This window comes from Molothrus ater, chromosome 22 (genome assembly GCF_012460135.2).
Source record: "Molothrus ater isolate BHLD 08-10-18 breed brown headed cowbird chromosome 22, BPBGC_Mater_1.1, whole genome shotgun sequence".
Lineage (NCBI taxonomy): Eukaryota > Metazoa > Chordata > Aves > Passeriformes > Icteridae > Molothrus > Molothrus ater.
The window spans coordinates 1,078,574-1,098,018 of record NC_050499.2 but is presented as its reverse complement, the minus strand read 5'-3'; the positions used below and the strand labels follow the sequence as shown (position 1 = coordinate 1,098,018).

The 19,445-nt window shown below is 52.5% G+C and overlaps 1 protein-coding gene across 2 annotated transcripts in view; it reads left to right on the top strand.

The window, feature by feature from the left end:
- Positions 1-1,718: 1,718 nt before the first annotated feature.
- FLI1 (Fli-1 proto-oncogene, ETS transcription factor) overlaps positions 1,719-19,445 on the top strand; it is a 91,263-nt gene continuing 73,536 nt past the window's right edge. Inside the window, exons 1-2 of one of the 2 annotated variants that reach the window (XM_054517103.1) lie at positions 1,719-2,119; positions 3,927-4,008. In XM_054517103.1, coding sequence (XP_054373078.1) covers positions 3,970-4,008 — 39 coding nt within the window. In that variant the 5' untranslated portion in view covers positions 1,719-2,119; positions 3,927-3,969. Of the gene's footprint in view, positions 2,120-3,926; positions 4,009-16,064; positions 16,219-19,445 lie in introns of those variants that run through there. The other variant, XM_036397614.2, reaches the window with a different exon arrangement.

Sequence of the window (19,445 nt, the reverse complement as noted above, 5' to 3'; positions counted from 1 at the left end):
TCGAGGAAACAAAACTCCTGCGCCTTTCCCTGCCCAGGAGCAGGGGGATGGTGCTTGGGGGTTTTCAGTCTCCGACGCTACAGCTGTTTCCAATTTGCCAGCAATTTTCTTTTGGGCTAGTAAAGCTCCCAGGATGGCTGGAACTGGCCACATGGGCTCTCCCTCGGCTCTGGGGTTTGGTTACAAGGGGAGCAAACCCAGCTCGGGATTCGGGGCTGGCGTTTCCCCTGGACTTGGGAGTGCTTTACATCCCAAACTCCCGTTAACGCCAACCTTTAAAGGATTTTTCATGGCAGGTTGTGGTGTGCTCAGGGCTCCCAGCCGGGGCCAGGCTGGGATTGCTTTAAAGTGCAGGAAAACGAGAGGAAAATGAGATCGGGGCAGGGATGCACCCGCGGGTTCCCTGCCCTGCCAGGGAAAGGGAGGAGGCGTCGGTGGCCACGAGAGCGGAGCCCGGGTTCTCCCGAGCCGTGTTCTGTGTAATTCACACGTGGAAACGTGAGAAAAGAATGAGCGATGGCTTTGAAACGTGAGCCCGTGCGGTCCCGGCTGGGCACAGCGTTGTTCCCATCCTCGCAGAATAATGAGATTAAGGCTTGCAAAGAGCATTTTTAACCCCTGCACGCGATTTTAAAAAAGCCTTTAATGATGACAACCCTGCTTTTATTTTAGAGGGTTTTTTTCCCCTGTTCCCTTTCTGTCCTGATTGTTGCCCCGATCCCTTCCCTCCTGCGTGTTCCTCCTGTCGCTTTGCTTTCCCTTCCATCCCAAGGAAGCTTCTCCCTAAAACCCCGTCCCCTCACCTTGGGAAAGGCTTTCTCTCACCACAAACAACAACAATTACAATAACAACAAAGAATCCGAAGAATTTCTATATTAAAAAGTGGCGAGGTCCCTGGTTGCCGGGTCCGGGTCTGAGTCTGTTTTCCTTGGAAATTGGGAGGAATGCTAAACGCCTCGTCTACCAGGGAGTAAATTGTGTGCGGAGCTCAAGGCACGGCTCCCAGGTTGCCCTTTCACCCCTTCACTTTATATGTTCCTCTTATTAAGGAGAAAAATGTTTCAATATGTTGGAATTTGGGGCAAAGCCGGGAAGGAGAGAAAGAGAATAGAGAATGGAAGAACATTTTCCAAATAGTTTTGGTAACCCTTCTGAGGGTTGCATTTAAAATTGATGTTGTACTAAAATCCCTGGAAGTTTTTGCCCAGGTTAGAACAAAATATTGTCTGTGAAGGTTTCTGAGATGACAAAATGCACCAGGAACTTGACTCCGGTGGGGAAAAACCATCCCTGGATTGAAGATGTGTTTCCTTTCCCTCCTGAACACGTTACTGTTTGATAGGCTCTTGTGAAATAGCTAAAAAGAGCTGGAGGTTTCGGCTTGCGGGGAGAAATGCGGAATTCTTTAACCAAAAGAATCGTTTGGAGCCGATTCCATCGCGCTCTCCCAGCCTGTGCATCTGCAGCGTGCTCCGTCATGCTTCGGGTTAACTCTTTTCTAGGTAAGAGTCAGGAAAGAAAACCTCAAAATAAGGACCGATGATTTAAAAACGGATATTTGAAACTTCCTTATTTTAAAAAGGGGATTTAAAGTAGCACTTGAGCTCCACTCAGCGTCTCTTTTCGGCTTGACTCCTCAGCAATATATTTTTTTTAAAGTTGGGAATTTTTTTTCCTTTTTTTTCCTTTTTTCTCTTTTTCTGTTTTTGGAGTGTTGTTTAAAGTCGCTCATAGCACCAGGAGGGCTCACGGGGCGAGGATGTCCCATGGCCACGAATAATCTGAGGGAACAGCTGGAATATTGATAAGGGGGGAAAACGGAAATCAAATGAAAAGTAGAGGGCAGAGAAGCAAGGGAAAGGAAAGCAAAGCACGTCCTGGAGCTGCGAGCAGCACAGAAGCCCCCTGAGGAAATGCCTGCTTGATGCAGCCTGTCTGGATGGGCTGGGAATTTTAACTTCGGCGCTGCTTTGGATCCAACAAGTTGAATTCTCTCTTCTCCCCGCACAACTGCAGCGGCGAGGGCAGCGCTCCACAGCCGGGGGGGAGCTGGGCTTGGTCTCAACCTGGATCTTTACAAACTGCTCTGCCACTGGCTGAGGGGAAAGGCTCTAAAAGGTGAGTCCTTCAACCATAGCAATAAGAATAAGGATTCTAAAAGTAGTTTAAGAGGCCTTTTTCCACCGCGGCTGACGCTGGCAGGGAGAGCCGATTGATAAATAATGCGCTGCAGGCTCCTGAGAGCCGCTCCAACATATGCAGATGTATTTATTTACATGCACAGGCGTAATTACAACAGGGAGGTAGAGGAGGCGGGAGGGGGACGCTAATCAGGGGTAAAGAGGAGAGCGGGGAAAACCAATATGGGAATCCTTGACCCCAGAAAATTTACTGGCGAGGCAAAATTACCTTGTCCCTCCGCTCTGCCTGCCCCCACCCCCCGTCGCAAGTTCAGAAGCAAAAGAAACTGGAATGTGTTAGGAGGGAGGACGACAGGAAAAAAAGGAATTGTACTTATCAGAAACACATTGTCCGCCTTAGAGCCGCTTGCCCTCCCGTGCCAGCTGGACGGGCAATAAATACTTTAAAAATCAATTAAAGGGGGGTTACGTGCAGATAGCGAGATTTTATTTTGCAGTTGTTGAGCTGTGGGGTTTTTTCTTGTTTTTTATTTCTTTTTTCCTTTCCCTGAACTCCGCGGAAGGTTCCGCGGCTCCAGGGGTGTCTGCGGGGTCTCAGCTTCATTAGCGCGGGGCTGTAATTAACCCGGGGCTGGCTCGGATCAGACCGGGACAAGCCGTCAGGACCCCACAGCTTTTCCTCAGGAGCTTGGAGAAAATCCCAGCCCAGCCCCCGGGGCTGCGCGGCTCCTGCGCGGCTCCTGCGCGGCTCCTGCGCGGCTCCTGCGCATCCCTCCCGTCCCGCCGGGTCCCTTCCCTGCGGTAATTCCCGGCTCCATCTCGGACTCTTCCCTCCAGCACAGAGCGGCAGGCGGGGATGTGTGTGAGGGTGATCCTTAATGATTCACCACTTACGCTTCGCTAATGACACTTTGCTAATTGTTTCTGGCGCGTTCCACAAGGGCTGAGGACCCCGAGAGGATCAGGGAGGACAAATGAAATCGGTTTGTGGGATGTTTTGGTGGCTGCGGGTTTGTTTCCCCGCACAGCATCGCGTTCTGCACCATCGCTGTCAATCTCTGCAGGGACGATTTGGGGTTGGAGGCAGAAAACTCCCGGTTCACCAGGGGCTCATCAAATCTGGGGAGTGCAGGAAAACAGATGGGGTGCCCTGAGTCTGAGACGGAGCCTGAGCAGGACCCCAGATGAAAACGGGATTGACAACCCCGAGAGTTCTTTTAATATTTGCAGCGATGCTTCCTTTTGGAGTATTTTTTAATTTATGGTTTAATTATTGTTGGTGGGGAAGGTTCCTTAAATCAGTCGGGGCCGGTGGGTCAATGGCTCGGGATGGTTTCAATGAGCCAGGAGAGGCAACTGCCCCTCACTCAGCCCGGGGAAACCTCGGGGTACGAGTCAATGGGGTTAACTAGGCTCGACATGAAAACATGAGTATTTCAGCTGGCTTTTAATTGTTGGCTAAGAAATTCAGTTAATCAAATGTCAAACATTTCCCTCTGCTCTGGTCTAACGTGGAGAAGGCTCCTTTCCTGAGGAGGAGGGAGAATCCAAAGGAAAAACCAAACTGGTGTTAAAAAAGAGAAATAAACCCCTGCTTTGTGAGCATCTTACTTGATTTTAGTTACTGTGTTGATGTGGTTCTCTGTCCTTTAAAAGTAACATTTAAATGCTTGATCATTCCCCTCTATATTTTATTACCAATCTTATTATTCAGATCAGGCTTTATTCCTTTATTTTTCTATATGCAAATATATGACTGGGAGTATTTTTGTGATTTATTTCAGGTCAAATTTAGGACCTTTAAATATATCTAATAAACAAGTAAGGATGTTTCAGACTGTACCAGACACTTCGTCTTACGTCAAGGTAAGACATGACAGCATCTTTAAACAGGTAATGTCAAAAGTTACAATCCTCCCAAATTCAGTCGTTTGTATTGGTTGAAAATCTCATTCCCTTTCTTACTGAATTTAGCAGGAAAAAAAATCCCTTGATCTTCAGTGGAAGAGGGGTCAGAGACTGAAATATCAAATTTATTGTTTTGGAAACGTGCAGGGCTGAGGCAGAAGTTGTATCATCGGGGACAGACAATGAATTCAAGTGGGTTTGTCTTTTACCCCTCGTTGCTGCTGGGTTATTTGTGCTCAGGCTGTGTTAAGCTCCCGTGTGCTCCTGCTCTGCTGCTCTGGAACCAGCTCACACATGGGGCTGTGCTCCCGGGCTCTATCCCAGAGCTGTCACCGTGCTTCTTCCATTTCCTCCCAGCTTTCTGCTGCCCCAGCCCCCCTTAGTCCTCAGCCAGGGCTGAATTTCCTTTCTCTTCTCTGCCGTGCCAGCTCCTGAGCTCCCTGTGCAAGATGATCTGTGCAGTTGGGTGGTTCCTGCAAGGTCCATTTCAGAATGGACTTAGAGGGGGAAATATTGAATGAGTTAAAGGCAAACATCTCCCTCAGCTGCTGGAGCAGTGGATTGTCACACCAGGCAGTGCTGTGTGACACTGGGATTACTTTCTCTGCTCCTGAAGTTTCTGTGCTCGAATGTTTCCATGTAATTTAGTGGGAAAATTACCTTGTTTTGGTTTTTAACTGATATTACCTTGTTTTGGTTTTTAACTGGTATTACCTTGTTTTGGTTTTAACCAATATTACCAGATCTTGCACTTTAAATACTTGTTTGCATTTATATATTTATTTATTTATAGTTAAAAAAAAGGATCTTACAATATATTCCGATAAACCACTTCTGCTTCTTTCTTTTCTAAAGATTAAAACAAAAACCCAAGCAGGGTTGGCACAGCCTTGTCCCTTTATACCTCAGTTGAGCTCTCTATTATATTTGACATCATATAGGGTTTTTTTCACAACAGCTCCCAAGAATGTAAATAAACCAAGCCTGGGACATCTGGGTTACACGTTTGAGGCAAGCCCTGCATGCAGCAGCACTTAGGGAAAATCTAAACCACAAGCCTCTCCTGTCCCTGAAGAAACACAGGAGGGTGTTAACTACAGCTGGGTGGATAATTTGTAATGAATAATTTATTACAGGAATTTGGTCTCTCTTTTTTTCCCCCCTTTCCCTCTCTCAATGATCTGAGCCCCAGGATTCCTGGGGATGATCCACTGAATAATTCCTGTGAATAATCCCGAGGTCATGGCTCAGTTTGGGCACTTGTGGGACAATCAGCAGTGGGAATGCAAGTTTGGGATGATCCCAGGTCGTGTGGCACTGGCTGAGCTTGTGCAGCTGCTCCACATCACTGCAACAAATCCAGCCAGGAATGGGCAGGGTTCCTCATGGGCTGATATCCCCCAAATCCCACTCCCACCTTGGTGTTGCAGGGAATCTTGGGGTAATTTTGCTCAGTAAGTTTGCATAGCTCTGGATCAGATTCTGGAACAGAAATTGTGGAAAACAGCTGGAATTCCAGTCTGGGAAAGGTAAATTCCTTGGAGCTCAAGCACAGAAAGGTTCCCCAGTGTGTGCCTGGCTGTGGGGATGCAGGGAATGCCCTGGGATGCTCTGGCTGCAATGAGGAGAGGAAGGCCCTGTGCCATCCTCTGCAGTGGTGTCACTGCCTCGGGCTGGGAGCAGATCCAGGGCTGCTCCTGCTGGGAGCAAAATTCCTTTGGAATGGTGGAAGTGAGCCCCAGGCCTGAAAAAGTGACCATGGCAGCAGGACTGGGGAGCCTGTCCCTGGCTGTGCCAGCCTCAGGCAGGGCAGGGCTGCAGGAAAAGGCTGGGCCAGGGTTCTCCTCCCAGGAGTTTGTGCTGTATCCAGCAGGGAGAGCTCCCCAGGCGGGACTCACAGTGTGGAGGGAGGCCTGAGCTGTGGCTGCTGGACTCTGCCTCTGACACAGCCCTTCCTGCTCAGCTGAGGGTATTTTGGGCAAGGATTCTGTCTCTGCTTGTTTGTCTGCAGAGCTTCTCACACACTAATGGCACAGGGTAAATTATTTGTAGCTGTGCTTAAAAAATTAACAGGATTTCCATCGAGTCTGACCCGAAATCCTCTGGAGACAAAGGAAAGGTCTGCCACTGGCTCTGGGTGGTTTGAGTTGGGCAGCTCTGTCCCAGAGGGACCAAAAGGTGCCTGGGCAGCTCATCCAGAGCTGTTCATAAAGGTGGGAGTGTGGTGGAATTCAGGGAAGTTTGAACCCTCAGCACATGGGTGAGGTCAGTCCCTGCTCCTCTGGGTTTGGTGGCACTCCCAGTGACCCAAATGCACCCAGAGGCAGCAGAGAGGCTCTGCCAGTGCCTGCTCACAGAATTGCTGGGATGATGAATGTTCCAGGCAGTGGAAATGTGGATGTGGATCCCCTCCCTGGTGCAGGGAGCTCTGTGCTCCTGGGCAGGGCACCCCCAGCCTCTGCTGCTGCCTCTCCCCATCCTTGAGGGTGGGTGCAGCTGAACCAGGTCCCACTGAGACCCCCCTGCCTTCCTTCCCTCCCTGCTGCCCCACCCTCACCTGGGAGGGCTTCCCAAGCTCTGGGGAGCACAGAGATGGAAAAGGAAAAGATTGAGAGATGATTGAGTCCCAATCCTTCTCTCTTTGTGTGTCCATTTTCCTTCTTGCGTCTCCTTCTTGCGTCTCCTTCTTGCGTCTCCTTCTTCCTTCTTATTATTAATGTCATTCTTTCTCTACCAAGCCTTATTTGCTGCCTTATGGAAGGGAGAAGTATTTTCTTTATTATTTTTGTGGGATGTGTACACCACCCCCACCAGAAAAAGAGAGATGGGGATTGATCTTTTCTACGAATCCTCCCCAACAGATGGACAGTGTGCATTCACTTCAGGTTTCCTCTGTGCCTTGGACAGAAAATGCCTCCTCCCACCAGGCTGGGGCCCAAAGGGGGCAGCTGCAGGGTGTCTCCCACACCCTACAGGGTGTCCCACAGGAATCCCAGGAGGAACAAATTCACCAAATATCCTGGGACACCTTCAGGCCGCGGGGTTCTTGTCATGGCTCTCCAAAAGCAGGCTGAGGCTGAGGTGAGGGAGCTGCAGGAGGCAGAGGAGGATTTCATTGAAAATGCTTCGTTCTAACAAAGATTTTTGTGTGGAGTCACTCGGATTGGAGCTCAGAGCTGGAACCTCGATTTCCATCTCAGCACAGAGGGGTCATTGAGAGCATTCAAAACAGATCCCACACAACAGCGAACACAATCCCATGGAACTCCTGACAGGGGAACCCAATCCCATAAAACTGACACAGGAACCCAATCCCAGAGAACTGACAGGGGATCCCAATCCCATGGAACTCCAATCCCACAGAGCTCCTGACACAGGAACCCAATCCCACAGAACTCCTGACAGGGGAACCTGATCCCACAGAACTCCAATCCCATGGAACTCCTGACAGGGGATCCCAATCCCACAGAACTGACAGGGAAACCCGATCCCATAAAACTGACACAGGAACCCAATCCCATGGAACTCCTGACAGAGGAACACAATCCCAAGGAACTCCAATCCCACAGAGCTCCTGACAGAGGAACCAAATCCCATGGAACTGTTGACAGAGGAACCCAATCCCACAGAACTCCTGACAGGGAACCCAAGCTTTTCTCTCACACTCACTTCTTGTAAGGGCCTTAATTCAATGGAGGGCTGGGAATTTTTAGAAAAAAAAAATTTTTGATCCTTCATGGCTTATTCTGCATAACTGTTGAAGAATTTCTATTCCTCAGACCATTAGGGACTGGCTGATCTGCGAATATTTAATAATTCACAGTGGATCAGAGGGTGCTAATCTCATCCAAACACGAGGACTTGACTTTAGAGAATGAAACACAGAATGTAATTGGGAAATTAAATTTTAAAAGAAGACAGCACTGGAATCCTGACTGGAGGGATATGGAAAGAATTAGAGCCAGAAGCAAAGCAACATGACCTCTGAATTCTGATTTTTTTAATTATTACCATTGTGACAGCACCTCCAGGTCACAGCAGCCCTCACTCCCCTCCTACCCTGAGCTTTCACATGTGTGTAAAGGCACAAGGATCATTTGGGGCTTCATTGTTACCCTGCGCTTTTCTCTGCCCTTGGGCAACATCCAAACGCTTCATTCCCCTTTATCGCCTCCTCCTCGCACACTCAGCGCTTCTGCTTTCGCTTCCCGTGCCCTGCCCTCCCCGAGACAGCCCGGGGCCGGCTGAGCCTCTCTCCCTTCCCAGCCCCTGGAGCCCTTTTCCTGCTCCTGGAGCTCTTTTCCTGCTCCTGGAGCCCTTTTCCTGCTCCTGGAGCTCCTTTCCTGCTCCTGGAGCTCCTTCTTGTTCCTGGAGCTCCTTTCCTGCTCCTGGAGCTCCTTCTTGTTCCTGGAGCTCCTTTCCTGCTCCTGGAGCTCCTTCTTGTTCCTGGAGCCCTTTATCCTGCTCCTGGAGCCCCTTACTCCTCCTGGAGCTCCTTCCCTACTCCTGGAGCCACTTTCCTGCTCCTGGAACTCTTTTCCTACACCTGGAGCCACTTTCCTCCTCCTGGAGCTCCTTTTCTTGCTTCTGGAACTCTTTTCCTTCTCCTGGAGCCCCTTTCCATCTCCTGGAGCTCCTTTCCAGCTCCTGGAGCCCTTTTCCTTCTCCTGGAGTTCCTTTTCTTTATCTGGAGCCCCTTCCCTGCTCCTGGAGCCACTTTGCTTTTCCTGGAGCTCCTTTCCTGCTCCTCGAGGCCAGACCCCTCCGGGAGGTCCCCTGGAGCAGGAGGGGAGCCCCGGGGGCAGAGGAGCGGCTGTCCCGGTGTCACCCCCGCGTTTCCTGTCCCCCTGCAGGGACCCCCGCGGTCCTGCTGCCCCAGCCCTGCGCAGGGCACGGAGATGGATTCTGCTCGGGAAGGAACCTCAGGGCAAGCGCGGGGTTCCCGCTTTAAGCCCGGGTTTAAGGCAGCCCCAAGGTTTGTGGTGCAGCACAAAGAAGGATATTCATGCAGGGAAAAGGGGCTGCGTGGCTGGGAACAATATTGGGTTTGTTCTTGCTCTGCCTGCGCTGGAAAGTTTACAGAAGCCCTAAAGAGAGAGGGAGTAAACTCTTATTTTAAGGACAAAACAGTGGAGGTTTCTTTGGAGCGGGCGCTGCCAAAGCCTGGCACGGACACGTCCCTGTCCCGGCGGACAGGAGCAGAGGACAGGTGGCCAGGAGAGAATATCCCGGGATTTCGTTTGCTTTGCAGCGGGATTGGTGCCAGGAGAGCCGTGCGGGGTCAGCCCGCAGGTGCTCAGGGATGCGGCTGGAGCGGGCACAAACCCGCCCGTGCTCCAGGAGCTGCTGAGAGCCTGAGCCCGGCAGGAAAGGCAAAACCCAAGAACCAAAGCCTCCCTGGGCTGGCTTTTCCCCGCTCCGGGTGCTGATGTTCCCACTGAGTGCATCCTCCAGCGCTTTGTCCTTTTCTGCTTTTTCTATTTCTTTTTTTTTATTCCCCATTTTCCCCATTCCTGGCACCCCGGAGGGTTCCAGTCCTGCTCCCCCGGGCTCGGAGGAGGGGACAGGCACCTCCAGGGTGGGCACTGCGGTAGCCTCGGGGACAGGAGCTGCTTGAACTCCTTCTCACTCACCTTTCGCCGTCACTAATTACGTTTATACCCAATTCTTTCTCTTTCTTCCCATTTTCGACACCCATTTCTCGGGGTACAAACGCTGCTAAATTGTCGGACTTTTAGCAAGTCGTTGATTAACGCCTTATGACAACTTGGAGCTTAAGGATTTAGGTCTTGTTTGCACCGATCTCTCTGCTTTAAAGAGAAAAATCCCTCTCCTTGTCCCCGTGCCTCTTTCCCGTGCTCAGCCCCGCGCTGAGCATTGGAAGCTGAGCATCGGGAAGGGCTGGCATTGCTCCTTCCCGCTCTCCCTTCAAGACACGCCTTGAATTTAAGTCGAGGTGGGAGAAAAGTTGTTTTTCTCCTGGAATTGTGGCACGTTGGAACTTTCTAAAATAAATCGGGCACAGGGGACGAGCTTTTCCAGTGACCTCCGTCTTCAGGCAGCAGCAACCAACCCTGTCCCCAGCTCTGCAACCTTTTAATGGCTCCATTCTTTCCCAATTTACAGGAAAACCGCCCCCTCCCAATATGCTGGATCCGGGGAATTTTGTATTCCAGCCCTCCCTATGCTCTCCTAGCCCCGTGGTTAGAAGGAGAGGAGGTGTGGAGGGAAAGGGGAGCGAAAAGGGAAGAAAAGAGAGAGTGAATGCTAAGGGGAAAAATGCTTTAAATCTTTCCTGTAAATCTCCAAATATATGAAGTCTGAGGAACAAATTCAAAGCAGGCACGGCCGCCTGAAGAGAAGTTAGAGAGAAATATTCTGTTCCATTCAAGCGCATCAAGGGTCTCGCTGAAGTCTTGTTTGGCTAAGGTCAGACGAGACTGGGTTCTCCAATAAAAATAAATCTCAAATTAATTATGGCCTCAAGCGAGGGGCCAGACGTTCGGAGCTAGTGCACTGCAGTCTGTTTTTTTGGCCTTCAGTATTTTTGGGTTTTGTGCCTCAGCTTTTCAATAACTGCGGGATGGGGGAGGGAGGGCGGGCGGGGGCAGTTTTATTGGGACATGGAACTCAAATAAAAGCATCCAGGACACCCCTGGCTCGCCCCGCTCGCCCCTCATTGCGATGCAGCTTCAAAGCTCCCGCATCTTCTCCACCCCGCTTTTCAGACATTATGTTTTACTTAGTAGCGATTAGCGGGGAATAACTTCCCACTTTCAGCTCCCAGATCTCCTGGGCTGTTCCTGTCGGGAGGAGGGACCCGATCCTCCAGGTCTGATTTCCTCTCCCGATTCCCTTTTATTGCTGCAGCTGAAAAGCGGAGGTTTGCCCAATTCATTGGGTCTAAAATTGGGATTCGTTTCGGAGGATCAAATCCCAGGGCTGCAGTTTGGGCTTTTTGCTTGTAAGAATGTGGGGTTAGAAAAGAAACAAACACGTCGCGTTTTTCTTTCAGTGCCAGAGGAAAGTCAGAGCCGGCGATTTAAACCTTCCCTGGAGCAGGGGGAGAGTTTCCCTCCAGGGAAGGCTGGAGCGGGATAAACTCCGGCCCCCTGCAAGTCCAGAATGACGGAATTGTGCACACGTTCAGAGGGAATAGAACCTGTGGCAGGTTATCTGAAAAGCGGCATTATTAGATGTATAACACCCCCAGTGCACCCGCGCGGGCTGTGGAAGTACACGAGTGTGGAAAGCTCGTTTTACAAAGGGGCCACTTTGTCACGTTTAGTGGGAAATGAGGCTCTTTCTAGCCACAAAGCCAGGGCGTGGATGTCGGGGTTTTTTGAGCTCCCCTCCTCTATCCCCGCGTTAGTTCACAGCCACAGCTCCGGGCTGCGCTCAACGAGAGCTCATCTGATGCTGTTGGGGTCAGAGAAGGTGACAGAAGCCAATCCCCTCTCCCCTCCTCGGAAAATCAGATTCCCAACCTGCAATGGGGCTGGGGAAGGTTTTCATTGTGTTTGTTCTAGGGAATAACCGGACGGTTTTAATTATGAAGTGATGCCCGCTAATCCCGCGTGGGTAACAGACAGAAAATCCAAATCTTTGGGGTTCTGCGAGGGATTGGCACCGAACTACACCGAGGGTTAACTCCTTTGGGTCTGGACACGAAACAGCTCCAGGCCACATCCCCCCAGTGGCTCCTCATTCCTTTCGGATCGCCCCGAGCGCGGCGTTTTCACCTTCTCCGTGTGGGGCTGGGAGCAGCCCCAAGGACGGGGACAGGAGGTGGGGACGTGCCAGGCGCCCGAGATCGATATTGAGCTAATTAACAACGCCGCTCGACAATTCCGTTCCATTCGTTAACGGAGTGAAATAGAATAATAATAATAATAATAATAATAATAATAATAATAATAATAATAATAATAATAATAATAATAATAATAATAGAGGAGGAGTAACTGATTTCTACCAGCCCGTCCCGATGTAAGCATTTGAAATCTTCCGTGGTTGCCAAGATCAAATGATTTTCCAGCTGTCTGGCGGTGACCACATGAAACGGATCCCAATTCCTTTGCTGTACGTACATGAGCATCCGAAGGGCGAGCGACAGATCCAGAGTGGCAACAGATCCTGCTCAGCCCCGTGCCCGCCTTTCCCCCGCCTGTCTCGGCTCTCTCCTTCTCGGTTAAATGCAATAACAGTTAAAAATCCAGTTAGGTAACAGTTAAATAGTGAAATACCAGTTAAAAGCTCAGTCAAATACTCAGTTAAATAACAATTAAATACCCAGAGTCACGGCACAACCACCTAGGATGATTCAGAGCTTGGCGTCCGGAGGTTATGAATATTTTAGCCTTTTCCAAAAAGCATGGCATAACTTCAAAGGTGGCTTTGGGTTTGGTTTTGAGGTTTTTAGGGGGTATTTGTTTTTTGGGTTGTTTTTAAATTTTTTTTGGGGGGGAGTGGGATGGAAGGTGGGGGATTAAAACAAAAACAGAAAGAAAAAATAATGCAAAGCTTCTATTTTTCGTTATTTGGGCGGAAAAGAGCAGATTGTTCGGCTTCTCTTTGGAGTCTGTAACACCTCCGCTCATTCCCTTATCTCTTGGATTCTCACAAATGTTGCTTTAGACCAAACCCAGGAGGAGAAGAGCGGAGCATCCCTGCCAGAGCCGGTATCACGGGTGACCTGAGCAGGCTCCGCTCCGGTCATCCCCGGACATGCAAAATAAACCCCTGCGGGTCACGGTGCCCGTCTGGCCATAAAATGCAGAGCTGGGTTCCAAAAATATCTCCCGGTGGGATGGCGGGGGGTCTGTTTGGCAACCGCCCGTCTTGGGGAGCGCCGGGGATGCGCGGCGGGGCCGGATTTGTTTGTCCCTTCAGCCCGGAGCTGGGCAAAGGGGCTTTGAGGGGTCGGGCTCAGGGCTTTGAGGGGTCGGGCTCAGGGCTTTGAGGGGGTCGGGCTCAGGGGTTTGAGGTGTCGGGTACAGGGGTTTGAGGTGTCGGGTACAGGGGTTTGAGGAGTCGCGCTCAGGGCTTTGAGGGGTCGGGTACAGGGGTTTGAGGAGTCGCGCTCAGGGCTTTGAGGGGATCGGGCTCAGGGCTTTGAGAGGGTCGGGCTCAGGGCTTTGAGGGGTCGGGCTCAGGGGTTTGAGGGGTCGGGCTCAGGGGTTTGAGGTGTCGGGTACAGGGGTTTGAGGGGTCGGGCTCAGGGCTTTGAGGAGTCGCGCTCAGGGCTTTGAGGGGTCGGGCTCAGGGCTTTGAGGAGTCGCGCTCAGGGCTTTGAGGGGTCGGGCTCAGGGGTTTGAGGGGTCGGGCTCAGGGCTTTGAGGAGTCGCGCTCAGGGCTTTGAGGGGTCGGGCTCAGGGGTTTGAGGGGTCGGGCTCAGGGCTTTGAGGGGGTCGGGCTCAGGGCTTTGAGGGGTCGGGCTCAGGGCTTTGAGGAGTCGGGTACAGGGGTTTGAAGGGTCGGGCTCAGGGCTTTGAGGAGTCGCGCTCAGGGCTTTGAGAGGGTCGGGCTCAGGGGTTTGAGGGGTCGGGCTCAGGGCTTTGAGGGGTCGGGCTCAGGGCTTTGAGGGGTCGGGCTCAGGGGTTTGAGGAGTCGGGCTCAGGGCTTTGAGGGGGTCGCGCTCCTCTCCCGGGAGCCGGGCCTGTTTTCAGGTGGTTCCCCCCGCCTCTCCCGGATCCTCAGCTCCCCCGCTGTCGGTCCCGCAGCCCCGACTCGAAGTGCCCTATGAGGTCGGTGGGTGACAGAGGCTCCTTCCAGGGGATTTTTCCCTTTCCTTTCGCAGTTGAGATCCTCAACCTGTCCTCTCCCTCACCCCCCACCCGCGTTGTTTGTCGGGGCTGGTGGGGAGCGTTGTCTGGAGAGGAAACCATTCGGGTTTTGAAAGGATGCGTTTCACTCTTCCCTTTAACCTCTCGCTTTTCTGGTCGCTGCAGCCTCCTGCCATGTGGGAGCGCCCAGGGGGGACCCGGGACCGGAGCGCTGCCGGGGGGGGCAGGGGCAGGACAGTGGGCACGGAAAAGCAAGAGGAATGAGGAAAGCAAAGGGTTAACGGTGATTTCTTTTAATTGAACTCCAGTTTTGTGGCCCTAGGCAAGGGGGGACCTGACCCCGCTAGCAGCATCCAGATGTGCTGCTCTCGGGGGACCCCGGCGCAGCCCCGGAGCGCGGGGCAGACAGGAGGGGCCGGGGGTCGGGCTGGCCCTGCGCTCCCCCCGCACCTCCCGCTGCAGGCGGCCTCAATCGCTGGCGAGCAGCGAGCCAAAAAACTCCAGGTCTGGTCACGTTCAGCCCCGTGTCTGCATCCGAACTGAAAAATTGTAGCTGAATTGATGAGGCTAATTTCAGAGGAGGGGGAGGGAGGGGAGGGAGGGGCAAGGGGGATCTGCGGCTCTCCTGCCAGCTTCGGTCTCGGAGAAATAAAGTATTAATAAAGCATCCCTGCCGCAGCCGGGGAGAAACACTGGTGGCATTATTGCATTTCCCTTTTGGAAGGAGCAGGGGCAGGATAACTTTGGATATAATTTTGCTTCCCTTCATCCCCTTCCCCGTGGCTGGACTAAAGACAGGGGGGAACAAAAAGCCTGGACGCGACTGGCACTGGACAAGGTAACGCTCTCCACCGACGGGCAGGGAGTCCTGCTGCCCTGGCACTCTCCTCTCTTGCCTTCACCCTCCTTCCCTCGCTGTCTGGCTCCGGTTTGTGGAAGTGGGGCAGGAGGGCGGCCCGGCTGTTGCATGATGTGTCCGCCGTGGTTCTTCTGGCCCGGGCGGGGAGCGGGGCAGCAGCACAGGCGGGTATTGTCTCATTTCCCCGGCCCTTTGGAAAGGTTCGGCTTTTCCCGGAAAGAGGAAAACGCGCGTTCTGCTGTGCCGCTCGCTGCGGTTTGAGTGAGGGAGGATTTGTTGATTTGTCGGGGGCTCGCCAGCTCTGGAGCGAGGTTTAGAGGCTGAGGGGTTTGTTTGCTGTGCCCGTCAGGACACGGCACCCGAGCGGCACATTCGGCTGTTCCGGTACTGATTGTGAGGTTCTGACATGTTTATCAAGTGGGGGTGTCCCCCCCGCTCTGAGGGGGTTTCACATCTCCGCGAGGAGCTCGCACTGGGACAGGAGGCTGGGAAAGGGCTCCCGGCACCTGAAAGGAAGGACAGAAACCATCCATGGCAGTGCCTTCCCTTCCCAGCCCCACATCCCACCCGCCAGACGAGCGGGACTGAGGGAAGGGGCGAGAGTGGCCGAGAGCCTCGGCTTGCCTGCAGCCCGTGTTGAATCCGTCTGTCTGTCCTGCATTATTGCACTCTGTGTTGAATCCGTCTGTCTGTCCTGCATTATTGCACTCAGCGCTCGCTCCTGGCAGCGGCTGCACCCCCGGCTCACGCTCCGTGCTGGGAGGCGTGAAGAAGAGGGCTCGAAATATGTTTTAAATACGTTTTAATCGCCAGACTTTTTCTCTTCTCCCTCCGCCTGCCGTCACCGAATTGCATTTACGGTTTTCTCCCCTTAATTTTTCCCGTTGACTGGAAAACGCATTAATAAAAAAATCTGTGGGAAGAGACGGAAATTCAGTGAGTCAGGCTAAAGCTGCTCCAGCCAAAAGAAAAAAAAAAAAAAAAAGGCAAAACCCCACGTTAAACGAAGCCGTGAGATGACACAGGCTGCCTAACACGGGCTGGGGTGCGAGGCAGGCTCTGCGCTGGCCGGGCTGTCCCAGCGACAAACAGGAGCTGTGACAGAGGTGGCTATTGTTCTGCCCCTTCTTATCTAAATGGAGCAAATATCCTGTATGTAAAATATATATATTTTCACCAAGAAGGCAGGACCAGCGTAGAGACGAAGGTTTCCTCCTCGAGTGACTTCACTTCCCAAAATTAGCAGAAAAAAACGTTTCATCCGGTTAACTGTCTCTTTTTCGCTCTGCTGCAAGAAGGAAAGTTAAAAAAAGAGAGAGACCGAGAGAGAGGGAGGGAGGGAGAGAGAGGGGGAGAGGGGGTACGGAGAGAGCAACAAAACCGCTGGAAGGGCAGCGAGAAGAGCGAAAAGAGAGAGAAGGATAAAAAACTTCAGGAGGCGTCAGTCGCAGGCTAAACCGGGTCAATGTGTGGAATATTGCTGGTCCCGGCTGGAAGTTATTCCCGATGGACGGCACTATTAAGGTAAGGGGCAGGAGGGGCTGGGGGTCCCCTCGGGCTGGGGGGCTCTGGGAAGGGGCGCGGGGCTGGGGGCCGGCTCCGGCCGGGCTCCCTCCTCCTCCTCCTCCTCCTCCTCCTCCTCCTCCTTCTCCTCCTCCTCTTTGGCCGCCGCCGCGTCCCGGGGCTCTCCCGTGGCCTCCCCGGTGCTCGGGGGTTCGCAGCCGGTTCGTACCCTGGGCCAGGGCCCGAGGAGGGCTGGGCAGTGCCCGGCTCGGGGCAGTGCCAGCGGCAGCTCCTGTTCCCGGCGCGCCTCGGAGCTGCCCCCGCTGTCCGTCTGTCCCTGGCCCGGCTCCCTCGCCCGGCCCTGGCCCAGGCGCTCTGGCTCTGGTGGTCGCCCGTGTTCCTCCGGCAGCTTTTTCGGGTTTTTTGGCGGGGAAAAAGCCCCGGGCTGGAGGAGAAACATCGCCCTGGCTTGGGGGAAAGGGAAGCAGAGTGAGGCAAATAAACCACCAACCTAACCAACCTCTGGTGGCCTTGAGCAACCAGGGACGCTGCTGGGGCTGTGAGCAGTTCCCCCTCCTGCCCCCCGGCCGCTCCTTCAGCCCCTGCAGGGATGAACCGAGCCCTTCCGAGCTCCCCGAGTGCTTCTCCAAGCCGAGGCAGCACCGGGCTGCCTTTGGGGGACCCTTGTGTGATTGTGACGGGCTCTTCCTGGGGAGCGCTGCGGAACAGAAGCCGCTCGAACAGAGGAGCCTTGAAGCGAGAGACGCTGTGGGTGTGTTTGGGTTGGAGGATTTCGAAAGATGCCTATCGCCTGCCTGGGTGGGGTGTCGAGCTCGCTTAAAAGTGCCTTTTTTTTTTTCTTTTTTTTCTTTTTTTAATTTTTTTTTTCCTTTTTTTTTTTTTTTTAATTTTATTTTGCTGACCTGGGTAGAACAAAGCTGCAAACGGGCAGGAACTGAAACTGTCTCCCTTAGATTGCAGCTTGTGACAAGTGCACGGTTTGGAAAGGTCTCAAGAGAAGGGGGAGGGAAGGAGATGGACAGGAAGAGAAAATGGAAAGAGGAAAGAAAGAGGGAATGAAAGGGTGAATGTCAGAAAGGAAGGGAGAAAGCAGGAGTGTTGAAAGCACAATATTTGGGAGGTATGGTTGGAATAAGACAGGTTTTCCCCTCCACCTCTTCAGATCTGTAGCAAAAGTAACCTGGGCCTCATTCAGGATACATTTAATGCACCACAACTTTCTTTGATTTGTGGAGCCCTAAATATTGTGCAGTGAAAGTGCAGAAATTCCCCATCTGTGCCTTTGCTGTGGTGGACACGTGGACTCGCTTTTCTGCAGAGGCCAGGAGCCCCTGCCCCATCCCTGAGCAGAGCTGGGCTGTGCCCCTTTCCCCCTCTCCCCTGGAGCCCCCGGGAGCTGCTCCTGTCCCCGCTGCCCTGAGCTCCCCCAGCTGTGGTTTGGGGATGAGGAACTGCAGCGCTCCGAGCTGGGCTCAGTCACGCTGAGGCTGCGGCCAAAGGAGGAACTCGGCCACAGCCCGGGTCACTGCCTGGGGCTGGGCCTGCCCTGGGGCTGCTCTGCAGCCTCTGCCACTGCCCTGCCACCCTGCTGCCCATCTGGCACTCCTGGGGCTGGGAGAACCAGGATCCAGAACCAGGACCCAGGATCCAGAGGCAGGATCCAGAGATGAGATCGAGACACAGGATCTCCTCCTGGGCTCCTTTACCAAGCTGTTCCAGGCTCAGCCGGTCCCTGTGCCCTGTTTGTCCCCTCTGCCAATGTACCCTCTTCCTGTGCTCCTGTCCTGCCCAAAGGATTAGCTGAGACTTCTTGTAAATTCTCATGCTGGGCAGAACACTGTGGGTTGGAGGCAGTGCCAGCCTCCCCACGGAGAGAGTGGCTGCAGGGAAGGGTGAGATCTCCTTGCCTGGCTTCTCCCAGGTGCAGGACAGCATGAGAGGATGTGGCTGGAGATGCTGCAATGCTTTTGGTGTGCTGAGCTCTGTCTTTAACCCGTGCTGCAGGGTGGGTGTGACTCTGAGGGCACATCCAGAGCAAAGCAAGTTAACAGCAATGGTGCCCAATGCAGGCATTGATTTATCTCAGAGCTCTGCATTTGTGTTGGGAGAAATATGGCAGAAAGATGCACATGAGTGACTGGAGAGCAAGAAAAACACTGAGAAAGGTTCTTTCATCATCTACAGCAAGAACACGGGGCGGTCCCAGATGAAATCTGAGTTCCGGCGTGGGGAAAGGCACTTCCCACCCCAAACTCAGAAATATTCCTGTCCTTGGAGAGGACTACTGCTGGATTTGGGACAGGGCTGTGCCCTCCAGATGATTTTCTTCTTGAGCAATTTAAATTTGACAAGTGGCTGTTTTTTTAAGCCTATGCATTGCTATTGCACAGACTAATTGTTTTAATTGAGCTGAAGCCTTTTACTGCAGACTGGCAGATGCAGGGGTTTGGGTCCAGCCTACTTTGCAAATCTCTCCCTTGCCTGCAATCTCCAGCATTTGGCTTTGTCTCAGGTTGCATTACCAAGACAGGCTTGTACTTTTACTCTTCATCTTTTTATTGGAAAGGGTCTTGATGACTCTCTGACTGCTGTTTTACCTCCCTAGAGTAATTTACCTGCACACCTGCCCAGCTGCAGGTGAACGGATGAATCCAATGGAGCCTTGAGCTGTCCCAAGGGCTCAGAACCATGCTGGGAAACAAGGCATGGGCAGAGAATAAATGTGGTTGGGATGATCCTTGTGGATATGGATCCCATGTAGACATTGAGTGCAAGTGTGAATTGAGTTGTCCTCAAGCAGGGAATTCCATGGATATAAACATAAATCACAGGATCAGCTCAGGATTTTAAGTCACCATTCCCCCCCATGCACTGACCGACATCACATGTGACAGTGCTGAGCCAATGCCCCATAAAAATGAACACATTTGTATTTATTCTCAAAGGATTATTTATCTTGAGGAGAATCAGATCACCTGCTGAGGAGGTTGGTGGTGGTTTTTGCTTCATTCTCTAAATAATCCATGTAATACCTGCTGTGAGCAGAACTGGCTTGGGAAGTGTCCCTTGCTCAAAGAGCTCTGTGGAGGAAGAAGTGCAGAAAATCTGAGTTATTTCCACCTTCTGTTCATATTCTGCCAATAGCACTGGCAGATGATGATTGGAGCCAGTGAAACTCCTGACTCTTGTGTTTGCACTAACTGTAAATAGTCACCAACATTTTTATT